Genomic DNA, 27237 nt, shown 5'->3' with positions numbered 1-27237 from the left:
CTACCCTTCAGAAAGCCTCAAGACTCCTGAGAGGCACAAGTCCACTGTTGCCTACGTTTTGCGATAAAGGAACAGAGAAAGTACATATCAGGAATTTGATTAGAATCAAACATGAGGACTGGTTCTATTATAGAGCACTGCAGAAAATCAAATACAAACCTGTGCCAATTCTTTTCTCTTTCTGGTAAATTGATATGCTTATGCCATGAAAATTCACTCTTTCCAAGACACCATGAAAAGGGGTCCTGGAGATAGTTTCTCCATACCCTGCAAATCTTCTGTGAGAGTGCGGAGAAGTATCGCTTTTCCAGGTTTCAGACTACTTCCATGGCTCCATCAGAAAAATCACACTCATTCACCAATAAAATGCCTTTTTCACCTAGTGATTTACATCATTCTGTATGAACTAGCAAGGTTCAGCAACCATTTTGCCTCCTCTATAACTTCACCATTCCCATCACACCTCCAGGTACAGCAGCAGATCTACGCTGAGCGCAGGCAGGCAGGCTGCCAGGAATTCTACGGACCGAGTATCCAACACTTGTATTCATTAACTTCAAGTATGCTGAAAAGACAAATTTTATGCAAAGAGACCTAAAATATAGTATGCAGTGTGTGGTGGGTAAGTTCCCAAGTTTAGGCAAGGAAAACTTAAAGTAAGAGAGTCTGATGAAGCAGTAGTGACATAGAAGTACATCTTAAGGCATAACTCATGTACTGTTTCAGTTGCCTTTCTTCATGCAGTATGGAAGTAGCTGTGTGGATCCAAGGATTAAGGATTTACCCATTACTGGGGGTATTCTCTCTTGCACTCTGTGAATCTGAGTAAGAGCACTCACCTCAGGTCTAGGACACCAAGACAGACAAGGGCTCAAAATGCCCACATCCCTGCCAATACAAAGTTTTTTCCTAAACCAGATAGGCAGCACAATGGCAGCAGCACAGCTTTAAACATTTTTGTCATTAACTAAAAAGCAGCCTTCTTTGTTTGTTGTTGGTTTTGTGTTTTTTGTTTTCATTTTTTATTTCTGTTCTGTACTAAAAGCAATACTTTGGATTTTGGAAACACAATCAGTGTTATACCTCTTCTTAATTTAAGGCTTGTAAAAGTACGTTCCTACTATTAAATCTACCACTTGAGAATGAAAACATGGTGCTCTCTTCCCAAAAATGGTTAAGCAGAAGAGATACAGGATGTCCTTTCTCTTTGGACCTGGATACTATCATCTAGCTACAAAATGACTAGAGCTGGAATTGAAATACTGGCTTCCTTCCCTAACGACCGAGGTATTTTACTTTAAACAATAAAGCATCTTGCAGCTGTAGCGTCTCTAGGATCAGCCCTCCCTCCCTCAAATGAGTAAGAAAAAAATATTTTGGACTATGACTACAGAGTTACCTTTGGTCGTTCAAAGATATAGCACCACCACCAAAGCATATATCAGGAAACCTGAGAGGTGCAATATGTAAAAGTTGAACTACGTTCTCCTAAACACTGAAAGAAGTACATGACGGGAAGCCTCTAGTTTAGGCAGCCAGGATCCCCCTCTGGAATCCTTTAAATACATTTATGCACCCTCACTGAATGTTCAGGAATTTAAAACATGTGCTCTGAAATGCACTTTCTGCTGTTACACAGTACGCCTCCTCCCTAAACTATCTGAAAAATAGTGACAGCAGGACTAAGCCAAACTAAACTTTTTACCACTTTTTAAAATAGATTTTTCCCTTTCCTCATCTCCCAGTAGCTCCAGCACACTTCATTTTAATTCAGAAAAGTTCTATCAATCTCTTCCAAAACAGAACTTTCCAAAAATGGTATAAGCTATGTCCAGAGAAACTGGCTGTTCTGATCAACAACAGCTGCAACAATAAAGGAGGTAGAGTAAATATATGATTTCCATGCATGCCTTATAACGTAACATGTATAAACTAAACAGTTAAAAAACAAGCAAGAGGACTACTCATTGCAATGTAATGATGTCTGGACAAAGATGAGTCAAAGAAACAAAATAGGACTTGACTAAGAAGTCAATGCTGAAGAAGATAAAAGTTTAGAGGTGACAAACTAGAGGGCATAGGTGTAAGAATGATGACAGCCTATGTATGACCTTTTTTCTGTACTCTGGTAAGAAATATTCAGGTCGTTCCTGAAAACAGTACAGCATATTTTGCTGTGAGATTTGTGATTTCTCACAAAGTTTGTTAAATGTCCTCTTTATGGCAGTATCCTTAATCATGAAGACAAAGAGGATTGGGACATAATAAATTAAGGGGGAAAGTGGACATCCAATATTAATCAGTAATTTTACAATTCCCCATACAAACTTTTTAAAGTACGCGGCACTCTGTAGAGCTTTAGAGCTTAAAGCTGAGCTCCAACTGATTTCGTGACAGCTGAGAGTTCTCAGCATCTCTTTACATCAAACCACAGGAAGTCAACTAACTGATCCAGATGGTGATGCATGCACAAGTAGTGGATACATACAAATTATCTGGGTAAGTAACCTAGCCAGCATCACATAAACTCTGTAGCTGTCAGCAAGAGAATCAAATTCTCCACCATACCATTCAAATCCCCACCAAAAAAAGAAGCACATTTTCCTTTTCTGCAAACCACAGTTTCATTCACTAACTAAACGCTAACCTTCCTAGTTTACTTTACAACGTAATCATAATGAATTTCCACATCCCCATTGTCCTATGCAACAGGGAAAAAAGGTGTGAGGCAGGGTGGGGGGAAGGAGGCAGGCAGGGAAAACACCACAGACTAAGACACACGGACACAGTCGTATTGTTAATTCTGTCAGTTTACATTTATGTTTGAATGACTCCTTATTTCCACTGTAAATGTATACTAGCAGAATATTCCAAATACTAAAGAAAAAATTCTCAAATGTTTACTGTATTCCTGAATCATTTAATAATCACAAACTTCAAACTTTCACCCCAAATTCACCTAACATTCTCAGTAGGTTTACATGAAAGCGGCCTTCAAGTTGCTCCTAAACCCAATTCCTACCAGCCCTCTGAACTGGACACTCCCAGGCCTGGCACCAGCCAGGAACCCTGGAAGGTGTGGTGAGCATCCTTACTTCTCTCTTCTCTGCAGCAGGCTTTAGATTTACCCCATGTCAGAGCCTCTGTAGAGACTGCCTGCCTACAGCTCCTTCTTCCTGATTTCTGATGCTTCAAATTCTGTGCTCAAGTGCCCACAAGTAGAGAAAAATATAGAAATGAACACCATTAACATGAGAAGCACATCCCAGAAAGACTCCCTTTGCAATAAGGAACGTATCTTACTTTCCCATTTGAGAGTAAAGTACAACATGAGCTATTTTAGCTAAAACTATAAATACTACTCACACTTCCTTTCCTTCAGACTAGAAGGAGGAATTCCCTAACCAGGATTAGCTCAAATCCAGGAATTAGCAGAGCCAGGATTAGCTCAAGCCTTTATGCAGCCAAATACTTCACAGATGCACAGAGAAGAACATGTACGTTTCTTTATAACACCAACGCTGTCATTCCTTACTCCCTTCTTAGGATCCCTTAGGATTTGGTGGCATATTTCTGGGAGAGAAATAAAAATGTGTCTTACTGAGCACTCAGGGAAGTCGCAGAATATATCTTCTTCAACTTCTTAAACTAGTTTTGCTGCAATCATTGACAGATTTTACCCTCCAATAAGTTCCCTGCCCTTAGGTATGAAGATGTCAGACTGCGTAGCTGAGCTGTAAATCTCTATCATTGAAACTGCAACTAAAAAAAACCAAAAACTTGACATTCAGTAAGTGTGAGGAGAACCTGCTTCTAAAAGTGCCTTTAAAATATCAGCTGATATAAACGAAAAAGGCAGAAACACATTCATGATACGGGCTCTGCATTTCCAAATGACAGGTAGAAGTACTGCTTGCTCTTACCAGAGACTGCTTGACATTGAGAGATTTGCCAGGCAGGGGGCAAGCTCTTTCACATATAATACAAATGTCCTAAATACAGGAGAAATGGCATCCCAAGCCAAATCCCGAAGACAATCCTTACATAACTTCCTAGTCATACTCAATGCACAAGATATTTTACTCCTACCCTTGGGATAATTCTGAGAATTAGGTAAGCAAGACTTGGTCCCACATACCCTATCATTGATTTGAAACCATCCAAAAGCAAGGTGCATGTACTGGGGGAAGAGGCACTTTGGGCTTCATGTTTAGTTCACACCAACCTGCTAAGGTTTAGGAAGGAGTCATGAGTCTTAGCCACCACGGTCTGAAACACGATCTATTTGTTCCAGGCTTCTGTAGAAGCTAAGTAGAGTGCAGTGCCCTGAAAGCAACCAGAATGCCAGTGCTCTGTCACACCACTGAAATGGTATGGATGAAGTTCTCCTCTTATTGTAAGGTTTCCTTCCTGAACTATCAGCCTTGAAAGCAAAAGAAAGAAAAAATAGCATATTAACTTCTCTTGTATTTCTCTTTCTCTTAGCAACATCAAAGAGGAAAACTATTAGTGGATTACTTCAAGTACTTAAGTTTTCAATCCTAACTGCTCTTCTCAGCTAATAATCCCCGAAATGATGCACAGTATACAGTTAGTGAAGTCACAGGGGGACAAACACTTCTCTTGTTTTCCAACGCAACCGCCTGCAGTAGTGTTTTTGAGGAATTAAATCAACCCACAGTAAAAGTATCGTACTTGAAGCAGAGCAGTATGTTAGTATAAAGCTTATCTTGGCTGTGATAATAAAGCCTAGAATATTATTGAGCACAGTAATTCAGAGTCTTAGCTACAAGTTAAAGCACAGAAAGCAAAACGAAAAGGCATCCAACGGGATAAATAAAGGAAATACTCTCCATTTAATCCACAGCTTACCTACTCCAGCACTGACCCCACAAAATGAAAGGGAGCAGAAGAATGTTATACGAATAGATAAAAGAAGGCTGCCTATGTTACGTGGGATTGCAAAAAGAAGCAGAAAGAAACCAAGAGCCTTCAGGAGAAGGAAAGGTTGCCCTGTGCAAGTTGAGACTTAGCTCAAGCCATCAATGAGCAACTGGCTCTGCACCCTTCCTCACCAGTACAGAGAGATGGCTAGACTCAGCAGCAGAAAATACAAAGAACGAAATCCTTCAGCAGACGCTGGGAAGATGGGGTAGCTGCGTTATTTACAAGCGGCAAAACCACAAATGAGCTATTGAAGCTCTCCAAAACAAATACTGATGTAGGCTCTGGTTTTGCACTAGTTTGCACTTGATCCAGATGTTATTGTTCCGTACCAATAAATAAGCAAGCCCTCCCTACTTTTCTGACTGCCTTTGATTTTACACAGGTGTGAAGGACTATCCATCATTTCAGATGTCAGGTGGCTAGGATGAAGTCTAATATTGAATTAACACATTTTCCAAGAAAGCTCACTTAAAACAATCAAAGCCACTTAAAACCAAAGTCATTAGAAGTTATTCTTTCCTGTCCATCTGCTAATGAAGCCAAGACTGGACTAAAATCCCAAATCCTACTTTTTACGGGCCAACAAGAAAATTCAGTTTAGTACAGCCTGTCACTTCAGATTACACTTGCATTCATGACCTTCCACATCTGACTGCAGGAGAAGGAACAGGAGGAACATTTTTCAAGTCCTGGTATACCAAATCACGAGTAAGAACCCTCAGTCACAGTCATTTTACAAATATTACACGTGCAACAGTAAAGTAGAGAAAAAGCTATTCCTTCTCCATATTCAGAAAGTGTGTGCAAGGGCTGCTATAGGCCATGGAAGGCAAATCCAACCCTTACCATGCTTACAAAGAACTCAAAGGATCTCAATGGCTGCTCCTTGATTCTTCTAGTCTAGGTACATCATAAGTAACTACGCCGGGACAGTTCGAGAACTTTTGCCATTTGAATCTGGCAGAGCAAAACAATAAATGATAGTGATTTGTACTATTTAGGTTTTTTTTGCAAAAACAAAATCTGAAGTCAACAGCTAGTAACGAAACAGTAAAATCACTCAAGAATACCCTTATTGATCAAAGTTTCCCCATACATAAAACATGCTTATTCACTACATAAAGCATTACATATTACAGAAATGACATTGTGCCTGGAAGGTAGCTGCTGTATGTGAAGTAATAGCTCAACAACAGCTCTTCAATTGTTCTTTTTCAGTACTGTTTAAGATGAGAAAATTTCAGCATTTATGTTCTGGCATGTTACGACTCCGTTGCTGTAAAAAACAGACCAACCAACCTCTGAGAACCATACAGTACATGTCCAAAAGTCCTTAAACACCAAAAAAAAATTAATGAGAAACGTAGAGCATCCATTCTCAGTGGAAAGTCCTCTAGAGCCAAGAAATGGAGTCATTTTGCACAGTTGCTTTAAAAATCAACTCCTTGCAAGGAGGTCCAGAATGAAGTAATGACTAGGGAGCGATTTCCTAATCCACTGAAGTAACAGTACAGTGAAATTACCTACCTACGCTGTCCTTTTCTCTTGAACTGACAACTAACCAACAAGGTCATTAGAAGACTTGCTTCATCCTTCAGTTACAACTTTTTTGAGAAATACCTATGCACATAAAGCTTTTCAGGTGGTATCTCCAAGTGTTAGCTGTAGATTATAATTAAGAGTTTCTGCTTATCACTCGTGACATCCGACTTGACTTCCTGAAAGCATACCAAGTTCTAAGGGAAAAGTTTCCAGCACAGCAACGTTCATTTTCTCCTCTTTGAGCTTAATCAAGTCTAACGGTTACTTGCTCCTACATCAGCAATAGTTTTTTCCAAAGTCCACTCAGCCTAAGTAACGCTTATGCAGAGGAGGGATTAGCACAAGGCTATTTAATAAATATTAAATTAATAATTTAATAAATGTTTAATAAGTACGATGCTAGATTTCAATGTACACTTGCATTCCATATGAGATATTCAGACGCTTTGGAAAAACTTGACTGAAATACCAGTGGCACGCATGTGTTTTGTGGGGCTGCAGAAGAGATTCTGAAAAAGCAAGGTACGAATTGTTCTGCTAATTAAAAGAAGCCTAACTTTTTATGGAGCCCTAAGTTCACAATACATGAACAGTTGCTCAAAACACAATTTTGGGCACGCATCCACCTGACCACTGCAGAAGAGCACTTCCCTTATGAGAAACAAAACAATTGTTACTGTTCTCAGGTGCACCACACTAAAGTCACAGGAGAGAAAGAAAAGCGGACATCACAGAAACAAAATCACAAGAAGAAAATTCCATGCTTTCTGAAGAAACTACACCTACAATAAGAACACCCAAACAGTACACTGAAAACTTCAAAATAAATAAATAAAAAATGAATAAAGCACTTAAACACACAGAAGTTACAAACCACCCACACTTCCAGGAATTTCCACAGTAAATGTTACAAAAACTTTGGACAAAATTTTGGAAGGAACTTATCAACCTACTAGAAACTACTTTTCCGGTTATTTTTTGAATGGCCTTCAATGAATCACAACCATGCCTCTATTTCTTTGCAGAGGTGTTTAAGATGCTAATAATTGTCCCCTCCCCTCCCCTTTCTCAAATAGACTTTCACAATATACACTAGTGCCCAGTATTCACTGTAAGTGACTTTCTCACCAGGAATCATACTACTGAAAGGAAAAAGAACATTTACAACCCTCCCAGCTTGAAAAGAAATAAAAGTATACTTTCAAAACATATAAGAACTACACCAAAATAAAGGAAACATTCTCTATCTGGATATCTAGAAAAAGCTACGGTATTTGAGCCCTAAAACTAGAGCTCATAAACAATTAACCAGTTAACGCTCTCAAGTAAGTGACTTGACTGTCTTTAAAAGCTCAGCAACAAACAGGAACTGCTTTAACACTGTATGGGAATTAACTTCACATTTATATCCATTAAATGAGAGGAGAATTTGGCTTATAGATTCTTACTGTTATCACATACATGGCTGAATATATTTACTGACAGTGTAACCTACACAACCAACAGAAAGCAAAACACCTCGAGACCAAACTGTTCTATTATGAAGAAAATTTAATGGCAAAATTAAAGCAAATTTTTAATTACTGATTACAAGGAGAATTTCTTAGAAGAGACCCCATTCTTCTGGCAGTGCCAAGCATTACAAGGAGAATGTACTACCATCAGTAAACACAGAGTAATTCTATTAAATAGTTGTGGATAAAAGTAATGTACAAGTGCGAGAAGAGTGCAGCTACCCAGCAAATCAGCAACTTCTTGCCCCTCTGCTCCCTTTCTTTCCACCACCCAACAGTAGAGCACTAGGCTACTACCGATAAGATCAGATGAGAGCTCTGACAAAGCACCCAGGAAGAGACTTTTCAGGTTAACACCTGAAACATGAGTTCGAGCAGCTTATATACAGTCACATATCTGTACAAATACTCACTGAAGGAGCTAAGAAACAACGTCACCAGAAGCAAGCAACTAGATCCTAGGTCATCATCTCTCAAGACAAAGGATTACTAGAGGAACAAGTTAACCAAGAATTACCAGATTAATGAAATAACAGACACCAGCCACGGTAATATACATCATAACAGTTTTCTCTTAGTAACTGTAACTTGATTTAGAGTTTGCTTTTTGAGAGTCTGTGTTATCATCAATAGAGTTTGGCCATTCCTTGTTTTCAGAGGAGAAGATAAGGCACAAAAGCATTAAGAAAACAAAAAAGACAATCTTCCAAATATTTACATCCAGAAGATAATATTTGCCTAAATCTATTCCTGTTAATGACTTTTGCAAAGATACAGAAGTTTAGAAGTGTATTTTTTGTTAGCCACACGTGGTTCCTAGCTATGAACGTAAAAACAGTCAATGTGCTGGGTGGGAGGGGCACAGACACATCAAAATAAAGTGTCCTACAACACAAACTACAGCTAAATGGTAAGGATTTTCTCAGCAAATTTCTGTTGGTGTAGTAAGCTGCTTCTGTAATTTCCTTCTATCATATCACAACAAATAAAAGTCTTTTTTTTTTTGTCAGTCATTACTAGAATTATAAAAGCATCCTTTTACATTATTGCAAAACAGCACAACACTGTGCTCAACAAGTGTTTTCTAGAAGTTAGGGGAAATAGAACACAACTATTCCACATTTGTTAAAACAAAAATCTTGGTCTTTCAGATACAAAACACAGAAGGAAAATACATTGAACAGTAATATTGTGCCAAATACCAAAAAACACAGAAGTAATTATTTTTTTCCCCCGAGGAGTTGCCCTCATCAAACTCAGAGAGCCATTTTAATGATTCCTCTTCACAAGTGGAAATTCATGCATTGCAAGAAGAGTCTTGGAAACTGTTACCGGAAACAAAAAAGCTCACAGAACTTCTATACCAAACACCTGTTAGAAAGAGATGGTAACATCAATATTTGGTTCCAAATTGCAGGCTCCTCGCGTGCTCCTGGGAACCTTAGGAGCAGCCACAAAACTTGGACTGCAGAAATTACAGTACGTAAAGCCACTGGGAGGTTGGGCTGTCACAGTTCTACCCTACTCTTTGGTACAAACGCCGGTATAATCTCTTCACACAACTGGACCAACAGATTTCGACACGTTTTTGCAGGGTTAGTTTTTGACTGGATGATGTCCCTCCATTCACGAAAGCACCACCAAAACAGAGACGAGTGGCAGACGGGATTTAGCCAGCCCCCACTCAACAAAAAAGCAGAAGTTACAATTAAAATACCAGTATTATTTAATTCTCTTCTTGTTACAAATGTGTCCTGCAAAACATTCAAACAACATAATGTTTTATTTACGAAAGGCAGGGGTAAGGGTAAAAGGGCTATAGAGAGCAACAGCATGAAATATCTTGGAACTATGATGTCCCAACAGCCCAAATGACATTTACTTCAACCACTTACAACAAAACCCTTTCCTACCCTTCTTATTACTTCTTCATAACAGTTTAGGGTATTAAAATTATACACTCTCTCACTTAAGTCTCTTTGCATTTAGACCACAGGGGTAAAACAGAAAACAACTTCTTAATCACCACCAGAACAAAGAGCCCAAGCACCCAGCTCTACAAGAGCTTAATATTGCAAATCATTCCTGTTTGTAAATAAATTGAAATGTACTGGATCAAATAGGAAATAAACAGGGTGTTCACAGAAATCTCTTTGTTGGTGCACCTATAATGTAAAGAATTACATAAGAAATAGGAGCATTTTTGAGACTGTTCTCTACGCACAGTCTCTGTGTTATGTGCCTGACCACCAAAATAGCGAAAGCTCAGAGATGACTAGGAAAGAAAGAAAAGGAAAAAGAAAATCCAGAAACCATGATTTTGGCCAGGGAAGTTTCGGACAGAGACATGGATATCTGCATCACATTGGAAAGACAAACTGACATTTTGCTCAGATAAAAAGCAACAGAATAGACACTGGGAAGAAGAGACGGTAGCCTCAGCTTAGAGAGGACAACCTAGAGCTTTGTTTTGGAATAACATTACCCATTATAAATGCATAGAAAGGAAAGAAGGAAGAACTCAAAAACGGATACCCCTAGGGGTCCTGTACCACACGTGGAACGGAATTACGATCCACGGCAACAGTCAGAGGGGTAGCAGGACAACGAAGACAACAATCACAAAATCCCCAAATAAAGAAGGATTTTAAGATTAAAAGGATGAGTACAAGGACAACAGTGAGAGGAAACACTTCTTTAAAATCTCACTTTATACAGAAAAAGTGCTCACGTACCCTCCACCCTGACAATTCAGTGCTTCCAAGCTCCCAAGCTAAGACAAAACAGGACTGGTCCAAGGCCAGACTGCTGAGACCAAAGAGAAAACTACCAAAAGAGCAATAAGGCATTGGAGGTGTAATCCAACAAAGTTTGAATAAAATGAGATTATATAGTCATTAGTACCTGAAATACTTTTTCCCTTCCATTCAGAAGGCCACTTAAACTCACCAACATCTTTCCAGTAAAAGAATTACCATCTATTTCCACTAAATTTCTGAGCAAAATAAATTATCTGTTATTATTACGTTTAATGTCATGCTTAAACTCTTGGAAATAAAAATCTTGCGCTTAACAGAAGCCTGCACATGATTGACCTAATTCACTCACAGTTTTTAAAGATTTTCATCCACATTAGCAGCATTCCTAAACTTAACGAGGATTTCAGAAAAATAGTATGCAGAAGTGAGTTAGACCAGAGCAGAACAAAATATTCTGGTTGTTCAGCCAGATAAAGAGAAAATCAAATTAAACAAGTACAAACACTCATGGAAGAAATTATTGATTTGCCAAAAGATAAGACTTAAGAGTCTAGCTAGTCAATTTTTTTAATTCTGTCTCAACCATTCATCGTACCTTTTTTAGTCGGGTTTTACAGCTTGGCAACAGAAGCTAATTGATTTTAGAAATTTACTGTGCCAATGGGCGGAAGAGATAGGAAAAGTAAAGGGTTGCTATGAATGGATGAATGTATTGCAAAGATACATCTAGTATAACTTGCAGTGTCCATCTTCAGAAAATAACATGGGAAAAAACTGCCGGGGTAGTTACCTGCATCCACTTTGTAGCTGGAAGTTTTGTATTTGCAATTTAATTGCAACAGAATTTCAAGACACCAGCACTTAACTATTCAGCTGCAGGTATGAATCAAATAAAAATTACTGCTATTTAATGCTGCAATTCAGAATTCAAGCACTAATCTATGGACATAAGATAAAGTTGCAAAAACAAAGGCATTTTCTCTTTGCAAATATATATATATATCTATCCTGAAACTGTAATGAAACAAATAGGCTCACTGTTCTTACAGCACAATATCCTTCTTTCAGTCAACTGTGAACCAATAATATGCTAGAGGTTATAAAAAGAGTATGTCAGTAAAACTCAAGAGAAAGGCGAGAGATGAGGAAGGACTTCAATAGTGTACAAGCACAGCGTCCCACGCTGCACAAAGGTTAAGAATCCAAACACACCTTCAGTCTATTTCAGCAGTACATTTTACAATTATGACCATCCCACAAATAAGCTATTGGATTAACACTAAGATAAAATATCTTAGTAACAGCTAGTTTATGGTTTGTCATAAGGTTTATAATGCACGCTGAGCAGACCAGCTCAAATTATTTTATTTCTCCATTTGTCTCTGTTAGACCAAAGCATGCTAGGAATTTCTGTACAGAATAAAGGCATTCCTAAAATTCCTGAAAATATAGCATTAGGTGGCTTTCTACCTCAGCAAGCGGTACTCCTCTGCAATAAAAGGAACGTCACTGACAGAATTCAGTCAACCTAAGGACATCAATCGCCAAATCCATCAGGCAGCCTCTGAATACACCCAAACTTCCTCATTCCAAATGAAAAAAAAAAAAAAAACCAAGAAGAACATCCTTCAAAAAATATTTTTAAGTAAAAAGAGGTGCAAAATCCTTTAGTGTACAGTAATTGCATTTAGAAAACAAATTTGTCACAATGGGTTAATGGCTTACTCTTCTGGAAACTGGTTTTGACCGTAGTGTAAAACAAACAGAATTAACTGGAATTAACTGGATGCTCCTGGATGCTCTCACAGATCGTTTGATCACATCATAACTGTTGACTCACTTAGAGTAATTTGTTTCCCCGTACCAAACAAAAATCAGAACTGAAATGTGCATGAGGTCACAATTCTAAAGGTACAAAGGGTAAACAGAGCTACCTAACAGTAAGGTGTGCACGGAGAACTGTTCTACTTACTGTCCTGCAATGTCTTTTTTTTTTTTCCTTTTCTATAAAGTAATTTGGTATAAAACTGCATCCCCATAAATGCTGTTCAGACAATGTTCTGAAACACAGATCTGAAGGTCATTTCCATTTGACAGCAGTGAAGACCCCACACCTCCATATACCTTGACCGTAAGCAATGGAACGACTCAGTTTTAAGGGTAGGGATACAGGTATGCACATTAAGTGGCCTTGACAAGCAGGATGCTCATTCTTTAATGAATAGAATTTAATAACTTACATCACTGAGAGCAAGAGACATTCCTAGTTTTATGAATATAGTAAGAAAGCATCAATGACAATTCCTAAAATGTAATTTTATGGCAAAATATCTTTTCAATTGGTAAATTGGATAGCAATAAGAACTACTTAAAGAAAAAAGGAACAGGTAAAGAAGTTGAAGCTTATGTCTTATGCTGATGTCTCTGTGAAGAATGGGATCTAGATGAAGGATTTTTTTAATCAGTCTGTGTTAAAAACAACATGTAAACAAATTGTATCTGAAAACGCTGGTGATTTCTTTCACAATTTACAAACAGATGAATAACACAGAACAGATGAAGAAGTCCACAGGCAAGATATTATTTTCTTTTGTTAGTAATATTTAAAAACAAACTTAACCAGAAAACGGATGCACCATTTTTAATTCAGTGGGAGAGAGAGAAGGAGAGAGAGCTCCACAAATTAAACACAGGCGACCTCTCCACACCTCTTTCTTGAAAAAATAGTCTTACGGTGATAGAGGCATTTTCAATGGCCAGAAGAGACGTTGTACAGATGAATTACAGAAGTATAAGAGTGATGCCAGCAGTCCAGTCTGCGACCATAACAGCACTGCCTACACACCACATTTCAGTTCTGCTAGAGATGAAATGAGAACAATGAAATCCATATACCACAGGAGACCAGAGGAGGAGAAAACAAAAAAAAAGAAATAAACATGCTAAAGGACTGCTTACATTTTACCTGCAAGAGAACAGATGCAACCGAGTCACTGACCTCACACTACTCACAGCGGCCTCCCCCTTCCCTCCTCTGTCTCTCCACGTATGTTGAAGACTTTTCTCTACTTCCCCGTTAATGGAGAACTAAGAAATATTGTTCTAGTTTCTTCTTAAAACCATTTCAAATTGCTGCCATTGTAAAGAGAGTTTCCTTAGAACAAAAACTTTTCTAAAGCTTCTTTTTATCGCTATAGAGAAAATAGATAAAATATAGATAGATAGATAGATAGATATCGCTACCACTATTCTTTCAGGCTGAGTGTAGCAGCCTGCATTTAACCCTGTCACACACCTGAATAACACGGGCAAATCCCACACACGTAGGAAAGGAAAAGCAAAACGCCTGGAACACAGAACAGCTCCTTGCAGTAGTAAGCTCCAGTTGCTAAAATCACCCAGTCCCATTTCTAAATCGCAAACGCAACTGTCAATAGAGACAAAAATTAAAACTACCATCAAACACATAGAACAAGCCAAGTCTAGGTGTTTGGTTTCTTTCCCATCGTCTCAAACCATTCCCTGACTAACTCTCAAATACACCATCTGTCTCTGCGGGCATCTTCCCATCTAAAACTCATAGAATCACAGAACACCACTGGAAGGGACCTTAAAGATCCCCTAATCCCAACCCCCCCCTGCCATGGGCAGGGACACCAAAAAAAAATCCTACACACAATAAACAACACCAAATCAGTAGCACATCACAGAACAAATCAGGTATAAAGACAGTTAAAGTAAAAACATAATGACTTTACACCAAAAAAAGGATTTCTTAAATTAACACAGATTATAAACCACAAAGGAATCAACCTGATACTTCACACTCATTTCAAGCATTTCAGGAAGACTGAAAACCTCCACAAAGTCAAATGCGCTCACATGGCAGAAACTTCACTTTCTCCAATTCCTGAGTTAAACTTGTAACAGCAATAAAAAACAAAAGACATAAAACCAATACAGAAGCTCATCTGTTTTACCCTGCTTATTGTTTTTTAATAAGTTCTAGAACCAGTTCTAGAACTAATCATAAAACAGTCTTAAAAAGATCCAAAGAGTAGAACATGAAACATCTTAGTTCCCCTCAATATAGCAGCAGTCACGTGGCTATTACACTAACACCACATCAGCTCTTCCATGCTACAGGAGCTCCTAACCCCTTGCACCCAAAAATTCACATTGTGCTATGAACATCCAGTCTCACAAGAAACGAGGCATGTAACATCAAAGACCTAGAACAGCTGAAACAAAAACATACATCCACTAACAAAAAAAAAAATCCACAAGCTCCACAAAACCAGAACAGTCCTACCCCTACACTGCACCAGTGACAAGTATGAATAAATCATTTATAAATTGCATTCAACAGTTTATGATCGCCAAAGAGCTATGTATTAGACGTTAAAAAAAAGAATAAAATTACTCTTTTAAAAAAGCAGTTTAAGCTTCAGAAGATTAACAGTTCTGAGGGGTAAATTTGTATTCTGTCATCTGTAAATGCACAAACATACAAGTTCATATCATTTCAAGATCAATTCCAATACATTCAAAGACAACTCCTCATAGCAATAACGCAGATCTGTGAACGCTTGGCATAAACCCGTATCGTTCCAGAACAGCGAGTGACACCCACCAGAATACAACAAGTCTCATTTCAATGATGGGAGAAACAAATTAATACAGCACATTCAAAACTAGGAGTTTTCACAACTCCCTGGGGTAAAATTGGTATTATTGTCCCTACTGCTCAAGTAGGGAAGTTGGAAAAAATAAACAAGCAAATACGAGCTGAAAGCAGGTAGACTGACGGGGGTGAGGACAGAAACTACAACTTCTGGCTGCCAGCCTTCCGCTTCCACCACTTCTGACTTTAAAACCACATCTCGCCTCTTTGTAATCAACCACTTCCACTGGTTCCCCTTTGGGGAAAAAGAGACACGTGGTGAGGCTGTGATTACACCAAAGAACAGGATGCCCTTCGTAGTTTCGCTGCGCCCAAGAGCTGAAGCACAACAACTCCTGTAGGAACCTCCTTCTGCCACGACCCGCATCTCAACAGGAACGCCAAGGGCCGCTGGTTTCACCGGGAGCGCTGGCAGGCAGCAGAGACAGCTCGGCAGCGTTTGCAAGATAACGGCATCGGTCATGTCGGCGCTTCCAAAGGCAGGCACTAGAAACCCTTGCTCTTGCATTTCACCTCACAAACCCTCTCCAAAATCGCAAGTTAACAGTCTGGAGAGTACAACTGGCAGCAGACAGAGGACTCTGACAGTGCTTCCGGGAAAGCAGAAGGAACTGCTCTAACTTGAAGCTTGAGTCCTGCTAAGGCACAGCTGCAAGCGGGAGAGCAAAAAAGTTGCAGGAAAAAGAGGCCAGCAAGAAGCCCTATTTTGGAAAGGCCGGAATAAGGTATCATTTCCATTAGTAGTCTGTAAGATTTGTTACAGACAGCTTCAGGTACTGGCAGAACCTTGGAACAATCCTTTTTTTCATCAGACATTCAAATTTACCGGCACTCAACAGAATGAGCTCCAAATACACGTATTCTAACCATATCATTTTACTTAATTTTTTATTTTTTATTTTTTTTTTTAACAATTATGAACAGGGTGTCAGATTGCTAACTCCGCTACAGACTACACTCTCACATTCAAAAAATTCCTGTGAGCCAACATATTTTCCAAGCCGTTCATACTTTCTGCATAACACAACAGTTTTAGGGTGAAGATCCTTCAGAAGTCCCTTTAATTACTATTTCTTCCTTAGCTAGAATGTATTAATTATAGCCCGTTCCTCTAGATAATAAGAAAACAAAAACCAGTGCACTATGAATAGTGTAAGAAACTTAATTACAGAGTCAGATGTCCTTTAGATGTCACTATGACTCCATTAAGGAACAGGCACCAAACACACACGCCTTGTGTTGTTAGATCAGTTATCAAAACAATGTCTCTCCTCGGTGACTTCATTACACAGGACTCAACCAGCTAATTCATCAAATGCCTGTTATGTTTGGAAAATGTGCTTTTTATGAAAAAGTCACCTTCGAGATGTATTTATTACAAACCAGATGTGAGAAATAGTTCTGAAAGGAAACACAGAAGTACAGCATGACTTGAAGTTTGAAGGTCACATAGTAAGGGTTAGCATCAAGGCTCTTATGTCAGACCGCAACTTCTGTTTTGCATCTGTACATAGAAGGAGGAGAAGAATCAAAAGTAAAAATAAAGCCAACCAGTTCTGTGATAACTTAAGAAGAACTGGATTGCTGTCATTCAACCATTCTCATTTAAAACTCGTAAATACTGTAACATTGCACTAAAACTAAGAAAGAAAACGGAACAGGGGATGGGGATGAAAAAATTTCATTCTGCTTTTTAACTTCACCTTATTAAGTCAGCAATGATGCTACGTTAAAGACAAGAACATATTCCCATTTTCACTCCAGACAACAAACCGAGGATTGCCTACTGATCTGTTCTTCTCCAAATATCAGACAATTTATCCCTCATCCTTCTCTATTCCCACTACTTTCAGGATACAAACCTCAACAGCTGGGTAAACAAATATACTTCACGTACCAGAAGCTGAACCACGTCAAAAACATAACGTCTGTTTTACACGCATAACTCAAAGACAAATAACCAACACGGATCTCTTGTCAGCACCACCGCCACCACGTTCAAGTACACTACAGTACAGCTGATAACATTTCACACTAAAACTCTACTGGACACAATCCCCTCTCACGCATCAATACCGAAGACAAAGCAGACATGAACACGGGTGGATGTACCCAAAATAAACACACCCAAACTTACCCCATTCCAGATACTCCAGGATATTCTTCTCTCTTCTCAGAGGGGAATTATTACACTCATCGTACAGGCAGATGAGGATATCCAGCAAGGTCTCCACGCTGAAGCACTGCCCGTTGCTTTGAGTCGGCCCATCCAAAATAAACTGCTCCAGCTGCTTCAGGCGCACTTCTCCAGACATGGCTGTTTCAGTTTGCATTGGGGTGTCTTTTTTAAGTACACTTCATCCAAACAAAAAAAAAAAAAAAGGAAAAAAAAAAAAAGGAAACGTCAACCAAATTTTTAACAAAATCGTGGTGGTGCTTCATTTTTAGGTCCCTTCAGTGCTCCCTGCTTGAAACTGAAGCCCAGCAAGTTTCAGACACACACGCATACAGTGCATGTTTGTGTACATCATTTTTAAGAAAAGAATAATCATTTGATGTGGTTATTGATGAAAAATGTATATCTGGTTCTGACACGTGAATGGTAACAGTTACCCCGAAATTCAACCACGGCTGCGTAGAGCCAGTTTCACCATTTTAGCCACCTCAGACAGAGACGTTTATATATTTAGGAAGCTCTTCTCCTTCATCCAACATTCAGGTCACGCAGCACAAGACCGAGAGGGGACCCACCGCATCCCTGAGGTGTAGGAGCCCCATCCTGCCCGTCGCCAGGCCGGGAAGGGCCGGCGCACCGCGACACCGCAGCGGTGCCGGGAAGGAGCGGCAGAGCGCGGCGCCGCGGAGGCAGCGGGCGGGGATCGGGGGGGGGGGAGAGGCGGCCGCGGCCTCCGTCTCCGCCTCTCCGGCGGGCAGCGCCTCGGCGGACCCCTCACCCGCCGGGGCGGGGGGGGGGGGGGGGGGGGGGGGGGGGGGCGCAGGTCCCCGGCCGACCCTGCTTAAGGCACAGCCGCGTCCCGTGGCGGGGAGCCGTGCCCCTCCTCCGCCTCCTCCTGCTGCTTACCGGGTCTCCTCCCGAGGCCTCTCAGCGGTTCAGGGAAGCCGAAGGCTTCATCGCCACCCGCTCCTCCTCTGCTGCGCCAAGGGGCGGCGGGCGGGCGGCAGCGGGCGGGACGCGCGCCCCGGCACAGCGGCACCGCCGCGGGGCGAGCGGGGAGCGCTCGTCGCCCTGTCAAAGCCTCCCCATGGCCGCGGCGCCGCCGTCCCCGTCCTTCCTCCCGCTGCTGCTCCGGCTGCGCGTCCCGGGAGGCTCCGGCAGCGGCTTCACTCCCGGCGGGGAGACGCTCCCCCGGCCTCGCTCCCCCAGGCCAAGGGCATCGTTCCCGGGGCGGGCGTGCGCCAAGGGGCGGCGGGGCGGGGAGGGCCCACGCGGCACCCTCCCTGCCTGCCTCCCTGCCTCCCTCCCTGCCTCCCGTCCCCCTCAGGCTCCTCAGCCCTCTCGCCTCGCCTCGCCTCCCGCCCGCGCTCACACGCAGGAGCCGCCGCCGAGCTCGCGGCAGCCCAACATGGCGGCGCGGGTGGGGAGGGGGGAGCCGCCGCCGAGCGCCGCCGCAGCGCGGGGAGCCGAGCCCGGGAGCCGCCGCTACTGATGGGATTGAGGGGAGGAGGGTAACGGGGGTGGGTGCTGCAGCAGGGAATGCAGGGATACGGGCGGACCGAGGCCGACGGCAGGGGAGGGAGCGGAGCGGAGCGGAGCGGAGGGCGGGGAGGCCGGCGCGCAACGCCCCGCTGCCTGACCGCCCCTCGCCGAGGGGAGCCCAGCCCCGCCTCGGCGCCCTGGGCCCGGCTCCCCGGGGCTCGCCCCTTGCCTCGGGCCGTGCCGCCTCACCGAGCCGGCGGGACGGGGGCAGGCGCCGAGGCGCTGAGGCGGGGCTCCCTCGCCCGGCCGTCGCCGCGGTGGAAAATGGCAGCGGCGGCAACGCGTGGCCGTGGCTCTGACCTCCAGAGGTGTGGGGGCGGTGGGCGGGCGCTCGGGCTGCGGCATCGCCCGCACCTCGCTTCAGAGGTTAGCCTTACCCATCGGCAGCAGGGAGGGGGACGGGACGAAGGGGGGCCGGTGACCGAGCGCTGTGCGCCCGAGGGGACGCTGGTTACAGGTGAAGTGAGGGGACGGGAACGGCTCAGGCGTGTGCCCTCAGCTTGGTAACCAGCACAAGACCCTCCGGTTTTGGTGGTTTTTTTTGTTTTCGGTATAACAAGCACCCATATACATTTTTTTTCACTTGTCGTTTTACTGGGGGATGTAATACGTAAGCAGTCTTAAGTACCCATCTAGATGAAGATGAAACACGACATTAGGATTAAACACAAGTCCCATGCAGTTTGCTTAGATTTATAGAAAAAAGATCCCCAGGATCTCTGAACTGTGTATAGACTCACTGGTGTGAAGCTACACACAGGACAGTGACTCTCGTGCTGTCGAGAAGGAAAAACGGATGGACTGTCCATCAGGGAGGAGGGGTGCACTTTCTGTTTGGCAAGCACGGGAATGACATCCAAGAGTTTGGACAACGTCTTTTGGAAGGAAGGAACTCTCCTACCAACTCATGATGAATGACAAAATGTGCAGAGAATTTGATTCTAAAAACTTTTTACACAAAAACCCTCCAAGAAATATCCTTGGAACTGCTGAAAATATAAGTGAGCTTGTCAGAGGTAGGAGAATTAATATTACAGTATGAGGATGGGGACACAGCAAGGGTTTCCTTCCTATTTTGGGGTACGCTGTTAGTATGACAGTGGAGTTCTCTCACTGCAGGTTTTGTACTGGCATCCAGGCAGATCCAGACGTGGACTTGGTGTTTCTTTCACAATCCACAGCTGCTGCATTTATGCTCTTTCCTATAGAGTTGTTCTCATCCCCTAGAAAGAGCCGCCAATTTGTGTCCAGATGTAAGGAAAAGAAAAGCATAAAACTCTAGGGTTATGAGCACCTTGGATGATGCATGGGACGTGGCAATTGAGCATGTTGAATGCACCAGGAGCGTGGAGCATCCTCTCTGCTCTGCCTTCTGCAACACCTGAAGCAGGTCCACCAAGTCCAACTCTGCTTGCAGAGTGCAGGAGGGGACCTTGTTCTTTGCTGTGGTGACAATGCCCAAGATGCACAGTGGGAAAGGGCTGATCATTCCCTGCTCTCTGCCTGAAAGGGCTGTGCTGAAGCTTTAAAAACGGTTTGAATTAAGTCTTTTCCTTATTATGGTAATAAGAGTATCATCGTCTTCACTGCAGCTGCCAATAGGAAGGAAACCCTTGCCTTGTCCCCATCTTCATAGCGTAATGTTAATTCTTCTACCTCTGACAAGCTCACTTATATTTTCAGCAGTTCCAAGGATATTTCTTGGAGGGTTTTTGTGTAAAAAGTTTTTAGAATCAAATTCTCTGCACATTTTGTCATTCATCATGAGTTGGTAGGAGAGTTCCTTCCTTCCAAAAGACGTTGTCCAAACTCTTGGATGTCATTCCCGTGCTTGCCAAACAGAAAGTGCACTCCTCCTCCCTGATGGACAGTCCTTCTCGACAGCACAAGATGAGAATCACTGTCTTGTGCATAGCTTCACACCAGTGAGTCTATACACAGTTCAGAGATCCTGGAGATCTTTTTTCTATAAATCTAAGCAAACTGCACGGGACTTCTGTTTAATCCTAATGCCGTGTTTCATCTTCATCTAGATGGGTACGGTACTTAAGACTGCTTACGTATTACATCCCCCAGTAAAAAGACAAGTGAAAAAAAATGTATATGGGTGCTTGTTATACCGAAAACAAAAAAAACCACCAAAACCGGAGGGTCTTGTGCTGGTTACCAAGCTGAGGGCACACGCCTGAGCCGTTCCCGTCCCCTCACTTCACCTGTAACCAGCGTCCCCTCGGGCGCACAGCGCTCGGTCACCGGCCCCCCTTCGTCCCGTCCCCCTGGCCTGCTGCCGATGGGTAAGGCTAACCTCTGAAGCGAGGTGCGGGCGATGCCGCAGCCCGAGCGCCCGCCCACCGCCCCCACACCTCTGGAGGTCAGAGCCACGGCCACGCGTTGCCGCCGCTGCCATTTTCCACCGCGGCGACGGCCGGGCGAGGGAGCCCCGCCTCAGCGCCTCGGCGCCTGCCCCCGTCCCGCCGGCTCGGTGAGGCGGCACGGCCCGAGGCAAGGGGCGAGCCCCGGGGAGCCGGGCCCAGGGCGCCGAGGCGGGGCTGGGCTCCCCTCGGCGAGGGGCGGTCAGGCAGCGGGGCGTTGCGCGCCGGCCTCCCCGCCCTCCGCTCCGCTCCGCTCCGCTCCGCTCCCTCCCCTGCCGTCGGCCTCGGTCCGCCCGTATCCCTGCATTCCCTGCTGCAGCACCCACCCCCGTTACCCTCCTCCCCTCAATCCCATCAGTAGCGGCGGCTCCCGGGCTCGGCTCCCCGCGCTGCGGCGGCGCTCGGCGGCGGCTCCCCCCTCCCCACCCGCGCCGCCATGTTGGGCTGCCGCGAGCTCGGCGGCGGCTCCTGCGTGTGAGCGCGGGCGGGAGGCGAGGCGAGGCGAGAGGGCTGAGGAGCCTGAGGGGGACGGGAGGCAGGGAGGCTGCCCGCCGCCCCTTGGCGCAGCAGAGGAGGAGCGGGTGGCGATGAAGCCCTCAGTTTCCCTGAACCGCTGAGAGGCCTCGGGAGGAGAGCCGTAAGGAGCAGGAGGAGCAGGAGGTGGAAGGGCAAGGCTCCCCGCTACGGCACGCGGCGATTTTAGTTTTTGACGAAGTGTACTTAAAAAAGACACCCCAATGCAAACTGAAACAGCCATGTCTGGAGAAGTGCGCCTGAAGCAGCTGGAGCAGTTTATTTTGGATGGGCCGACTCAAAGCAACGGGCAGTGCTTCAGCGTGGAGACCTTGCTGGATATCCTCATCTGCCTGTACGATGAGTGTAATAATTCCCCTCTGAGAAGAGAGAAGAATATCCTGGAGTATCTGGAATGGGGTAAGTTTGGGTGTGTTTATTTTGGGTACATCCACCCGTGTTCGTGTCTGCTTTGTCTTCGGTATTGATGCGTGAGAGGGGATTGTGTACAGTAGAGGTTTACTGTGAAATGTTATCAGCTGTACTGTACTGTACTTGAACGTGATGGCGGTGGTGCTGACAAGAGATCCGTATTGGTTATTTGTCTTTGAGTTATACGTGTAAAATAGACTTTATGTTTTTGACATGGTTCACATCCTGGTATGTGAAGTATATTTATCCAGCTGTTGAGGTTTGTATCCTGAAGGTAGTGGGAATAGAGAAGGATGAGGGATAAATTGTCTGATGTTTGGAGAAGAACAGATCAGTAGGCAATCCTCGTTTTGTTGTCTGGAGTGAAAATGGGGATAAATATGTTCTTGTCTTTAACGTAGCATCATTGCTGACTTAATAAGGTGAAGTTAAAAAGCAGAATGAAATTGTGTCATCCCCATCCTCCATTCCGTTTTCTTTCTTAGTTATAGAGCAACGTTACAGTATTTACAAGTTTTCAACGATAACAGTTGAATGACAGCAATCCAGTTCTTCTTAAGTTATCACAGAACTGGTTGGCTTTATTTTTACTTTTGATTCTTCTCCTCCTTCTACGTACAGATGCAAAACAGAAGTTGCAGTCTGACATAAGAGCCTTGATGCTAACCCTTACTATGTGACCTTCACACTTCGAGTCATGCTGTACTTCTGTGTTTCCTTTCAGAACTATTTCTCACATCTGGTTTGTAATAAATACATCTCGAAGGCGACTTTTCCTTAAAAAGCACATTTTCCCAACATAACAGGCATTTGATGAATTAGCTGGTTGAGTCCTATGTAATGAAATCACCAAGGAAAGACATTGTTTTGATAACTGATCTAACAACATGAGGCGTGTGTTTGGTGCCTGTTCCTTAATGGAGTCATAGTGACATCTAAAGGACACCTGACTCTGTAATTAAGTTTCTTACACTATTCATAGTGCACTGGTTTTTGTTTTCTTATTATCTAGAGGAACGGGCTATAATTAATACATTCTAGCTAAGGAAGAAATAGTAATTAAAGGGACTTCTGAAGGATCTTCACCCTAAAACTGTTGTGTTACACAGAAGGTATGAAAGGCTTGGAAAATACGTTGGCTCACAGGAATCTTAATGGCTCAGGAGTGGTCTGTCCCCACGTGCCCAAAGACGAGCCGACGCGGAACTAGACCGGCCAGGCTGAGCAGAGAGTTGTGGCTCGAGCTTAGGAGAAAAAGGAGGGTTTATAATCTTTGGAAAAGAGGGCGGGCTATTCAAGAGGACTATAAAGATGTTGCGAAGCTGTGCAGGGACAAAATTAGAAAGGCCAAAGCTCATCTGGAGCTCAATCTGGCTACTGCTGTTAAAGATAACAAAAAACGTATTTTTACAAATACATCAACGCAAAAAGGAGGACTAAGGAGAATCTCCATCCTTTACTGGATGCGGGGGGAAACTTAGTTACAAAAGATGAGGAAAAGGCTGAAGTGCTCAATGCTTTCTTTGCCTCAGTCTTTAGCGGCAAGACCGGTTGTTCTCTGGATACCTGGTACCCTGAGCTGGTGGAAGGCGATGGGGAGCAGGATGTGGCCCTCGCTATCCATGAGGAAATGGTTGGCGACCTGCTACAACACTTGGATGTACGCAAGTCGATGGGGCCGGATGGGATCCACCCGAGGGTACTGAGCGAACTGGCGGAGGAGCTGGCCAAGCCGCTTTCCATCATTTATCGGCAGTCCTGGCTATCGGGGAGGTCCCAGTCGACTGGTGGCTAGCAAATGTGACGCCCATCTACAAGAAGGGTTGGAGGGTAGACCCGGGGAACTATAGGCCTGTTAGCTTGACCTCAGTGCCAGGAAAGCTCATGGAGCAGATTATCTTGAGGGTCATCACGCGGCACTTGCAGGGCAAGCAGGCGATCAGGCCCAGTCAGCATGGGTTTATGAAAGGTAGGTCCTGCTTGACGAACCTGATCTCCTTCTATGACCAAGTGACGCGCTTAGTGGATGAGGGGAAGGCTGTGGATGTGATCTACCTTGACTTCAGTAAGGCTTTTGACACCGTTCCCCACAACATTCTCCTCAAGAAACTGGCTGCTCGGGGCTTGGACTGGCGTACGCTTCGCTGGGTTAGAAACTGGCTGGATGGCCGGGCCCAGAGAGTTGTGGTGAATGGAGTCAAATCTGGTTGGAGGCCGGTCACTAGTGGAGTCCCCCAGGGCTCAGTGCTGGGGCCGGCCCTCTTTAATATCTTTATCGATGATCTGGATGAGGGGATCGAGTGCACCCTCAGTAAGTTTGCAGATGACACCAAGTTAGGTGCGTGTGTCGGTCTGCTTGAGGGTAGGAAGCCTTTGCAGGAGGATCTGGATAGGCTGGAGCGATGGGCTGAGGCCAACTGTATGAAGTTCAACAAGGCCAAGTGCCGGGTCCTGCATCTGGGGCGTAACAACCCCAAGCAGCGCTACAGGCTGGGAGATGAGTGGCTGGAAAGCTGCCTGGCCGAGAAGGACCTGGGAGTACTGGTTGATAGCCGGCTGAATATGAGCCAGCAGTGTGCCCAGGTGGCCAAGAAGGCCAACAGCAGCCTGGCTTGTATAAGAAGCAGCGTGGCCAGCAGGTCTAGGGAGGTGATTGTCCCCCTGTACTCGGCTCTGGTGAGGCCGCACCTCGAGTGCTGTGTTCAGTTTTGGGCCCCTCGCTACAAGAAGGACATGGACGTGCTCGAGCGAGTCCAGAGAAGGGCGACCAAGCTGGTGAGGGGTCTGGAGAACAAGTCTTACGAGGAGCGGCTGAGGGAGCTGGGATTGTTCAGCCTGGAGAAGAGGAGGCTCAGGGGCGACCTCATCGCTCTCTACAGATACCTTAAAGGAGGCTGTAGTGAGGTGGGGGTTGGTCTCTTCTCCCACATGCCTGGTGACAGGACGAGGGGGAATGGGCTAAAGTTGCGCCAGGGGAGTTTTAGGTTGGATGTTAGGAAGAACGTCTTTACTGAAAGGGTTGTTAGGCATTGGAATGGGCTGCCCAGGGAAGTGGTGGAGTTACCATCCCTGGAGGTCTTTAAAAGATGTTTAGATGTTGAACTTAGTGATATGGTTTAGTGTAGGACTTGTTAGTGTTAGGACAGAGGTTGGACTAGATGATCTTGGAGGTCTCTTCCAACCTAGACGATTCTGTGATTCTGTGATTCTGTAATTTTTTGTATGTGAGAGTGTAGTCTGTAGTGGAGTTAGCAATCTGACACCCTGTTCATAATTGTTAAAAAAAAAAAAAAAAAAAAAAAAACAAGTAAAATGATATGCTTAGAATACGTGTGTTTGGAACTCATTGTGTTGAGTGCCGGTAAATTTGAATGTCTGATGAAAAAAAGGATCGTTCCAAGGTTCTGCCAGTACCTGAAGCTGTCTGTAACAAATCTTACAGACTACTAATGGAAATGATACCTTATTCCGGCCTTTCCAAAATAGGGCTTCTTGCTGGCCTCTTTTTCCTGCAACTTTTTTGCTCTCCCGCTTGCAGCTGTGCCTTAGCAGGACTCAAGCTTCAAGTTAGAGCAGTTCCTTCTGCTTTCCCGGAAGCACTGTCAGAGTCCTCTGTCTGCTGCCAGTTGTACTCTTCAGACTTTTAACTTGTGATTTTGGAGAGGGTTTGTGAGGTGAAATGCAAGAGCAAGGGTTTCTAGTGCCTGCCTTTGGAAGCGTCGACATGACCGATGCCGTTATCTTGCAAACGCTGCCGAGCTGTCTCTGCTGCCTGCCAGCGCTCCCGGTGAAACCAGCGGCCCTTGGCGTTCCTGTTGAGATGCGGGTCGTGGCAGAAGGAGGTTCCTACAGGAGTTGTTGTGCTTCAGCTCTTGGGCGCAGCGAATCTACGAAGGGCATCCTGATCTTTGGTGTAATCACAGCCTCACCACGTGTCTCTTTTTCCCCAAAGGGGAACCAGTGGAAGTGGTTGATTACAAAGAGGCGAGATGTGGTTTTAAAGTCAGAAGTGGTGGAAGCGGAAGGCTGGCAGCCAGAAGTTGTAGTTTCTGTCCTCACCCCCGTCAGTCTACCTGCTTTCAGTTTGTATTTGCTTGTTTATTTTTTCCAACTTCCCTACTAGAGCAGTAGGGACAATAATACCAATTTTACCCCAGGGAGTTGTGAAAACTCCTAGTTTTGAATGTGCTGTATTAATTTGTTTCTCCCATCATTGAAATGAGGCTTAGTGTATTCTGGTGGGTGTCACTCGCTGTTCTGGAACGATACGGGTTTATGCCAAGCGTTCACACATCTGCGTTATTGCTATGAGGAGTCGTCTTTGAATGTATTGGAATTGATCTTGATATGAACTTGTATGTCTGTGCATTTACAGATGACAGAATACAAATTTACCCCTCAGAACTGTTAATCTTCTGAAGCTTAAACTGCTTTTTTAAAAGAGTAATTTTATTCTTTTTTTCAGCATCTAATACATAGCTCTTTGGCGATCATAAACTGTTGAATGTAATTTATAAATGATTTATTCATACTTGTCACTGGTGCAGTGTAGTGTTCTGGTTTTGTGGAGCTTGTGGATTTTTTTTTTTGTTAGTGGATGTATGTTTTTGTTTCAGCTGTTCTAGGTCTTTGATGTTACATGCCTCGTTTTTGTGAGACTGGATGTTCATAGCACAGTGTGAATTTTTGGGTGCAAGGGGTTAGGAGCTCCTGTAGCATGGAAGAGCCGATGTGGTGTTAGTGTAATAGCCACGTG

The 27237-nt window shown here is 43.8% G+C and overlaps 1 protein-coding gene across 9 annotated transcripts in view; it reads right to left on the bottom strand.

Moving 5' to 3' along the window:
- CDC42BPA (CDC42 binding protein kinase alpha) overlaps nt 1-19094 on the bottom strand; it is a 162012-nt gene extending 142918 nt beyond the window's left edge. For all 9 annotated transcript variants that reach the window (XM_066993616.1, XM_066993625.1, XM_066993617.1 and 6 more), the window contains exons 1-2: nt 18529-19094; nt 17584-17801 (exon numbers count right to left, since the gene is read on the bottom strand). In XM_066993616.1, the coding sequence (XP_066849717.1) occupies nt 17584-17779 (196 nt within the window). In that variant the 5' untranslated portion in view covers nt 17780-17801; nt 18529-19094. The remainder of the gene's footprint in view (nt 1-17583; nt 17802-18528) is intronic.
- Between the last annotated feature and the right edge of the window lie 8143 nt (nt 19095-27237).

This window comes from Anser cygnoides, chromosome 3, assembly GCF_040182565.1.
Source record: "Anser cygnoides isolate HZ-2024a breed goose chromosome 3, Taihu_goose_T2T_genome, whole genome shotgun sequence".
Classification (NCBI taxonomy): Eukaryota; Metazoa; Chordata; class Aves; order Anseriformes; family Anatidae; genus Anser; species Anser cygnoides.
The sequence above is the reverse complement of the archived record's forward strand: the minus strand, read 5'-3'. Positions and strand labels throughout refer to the sequence as shown.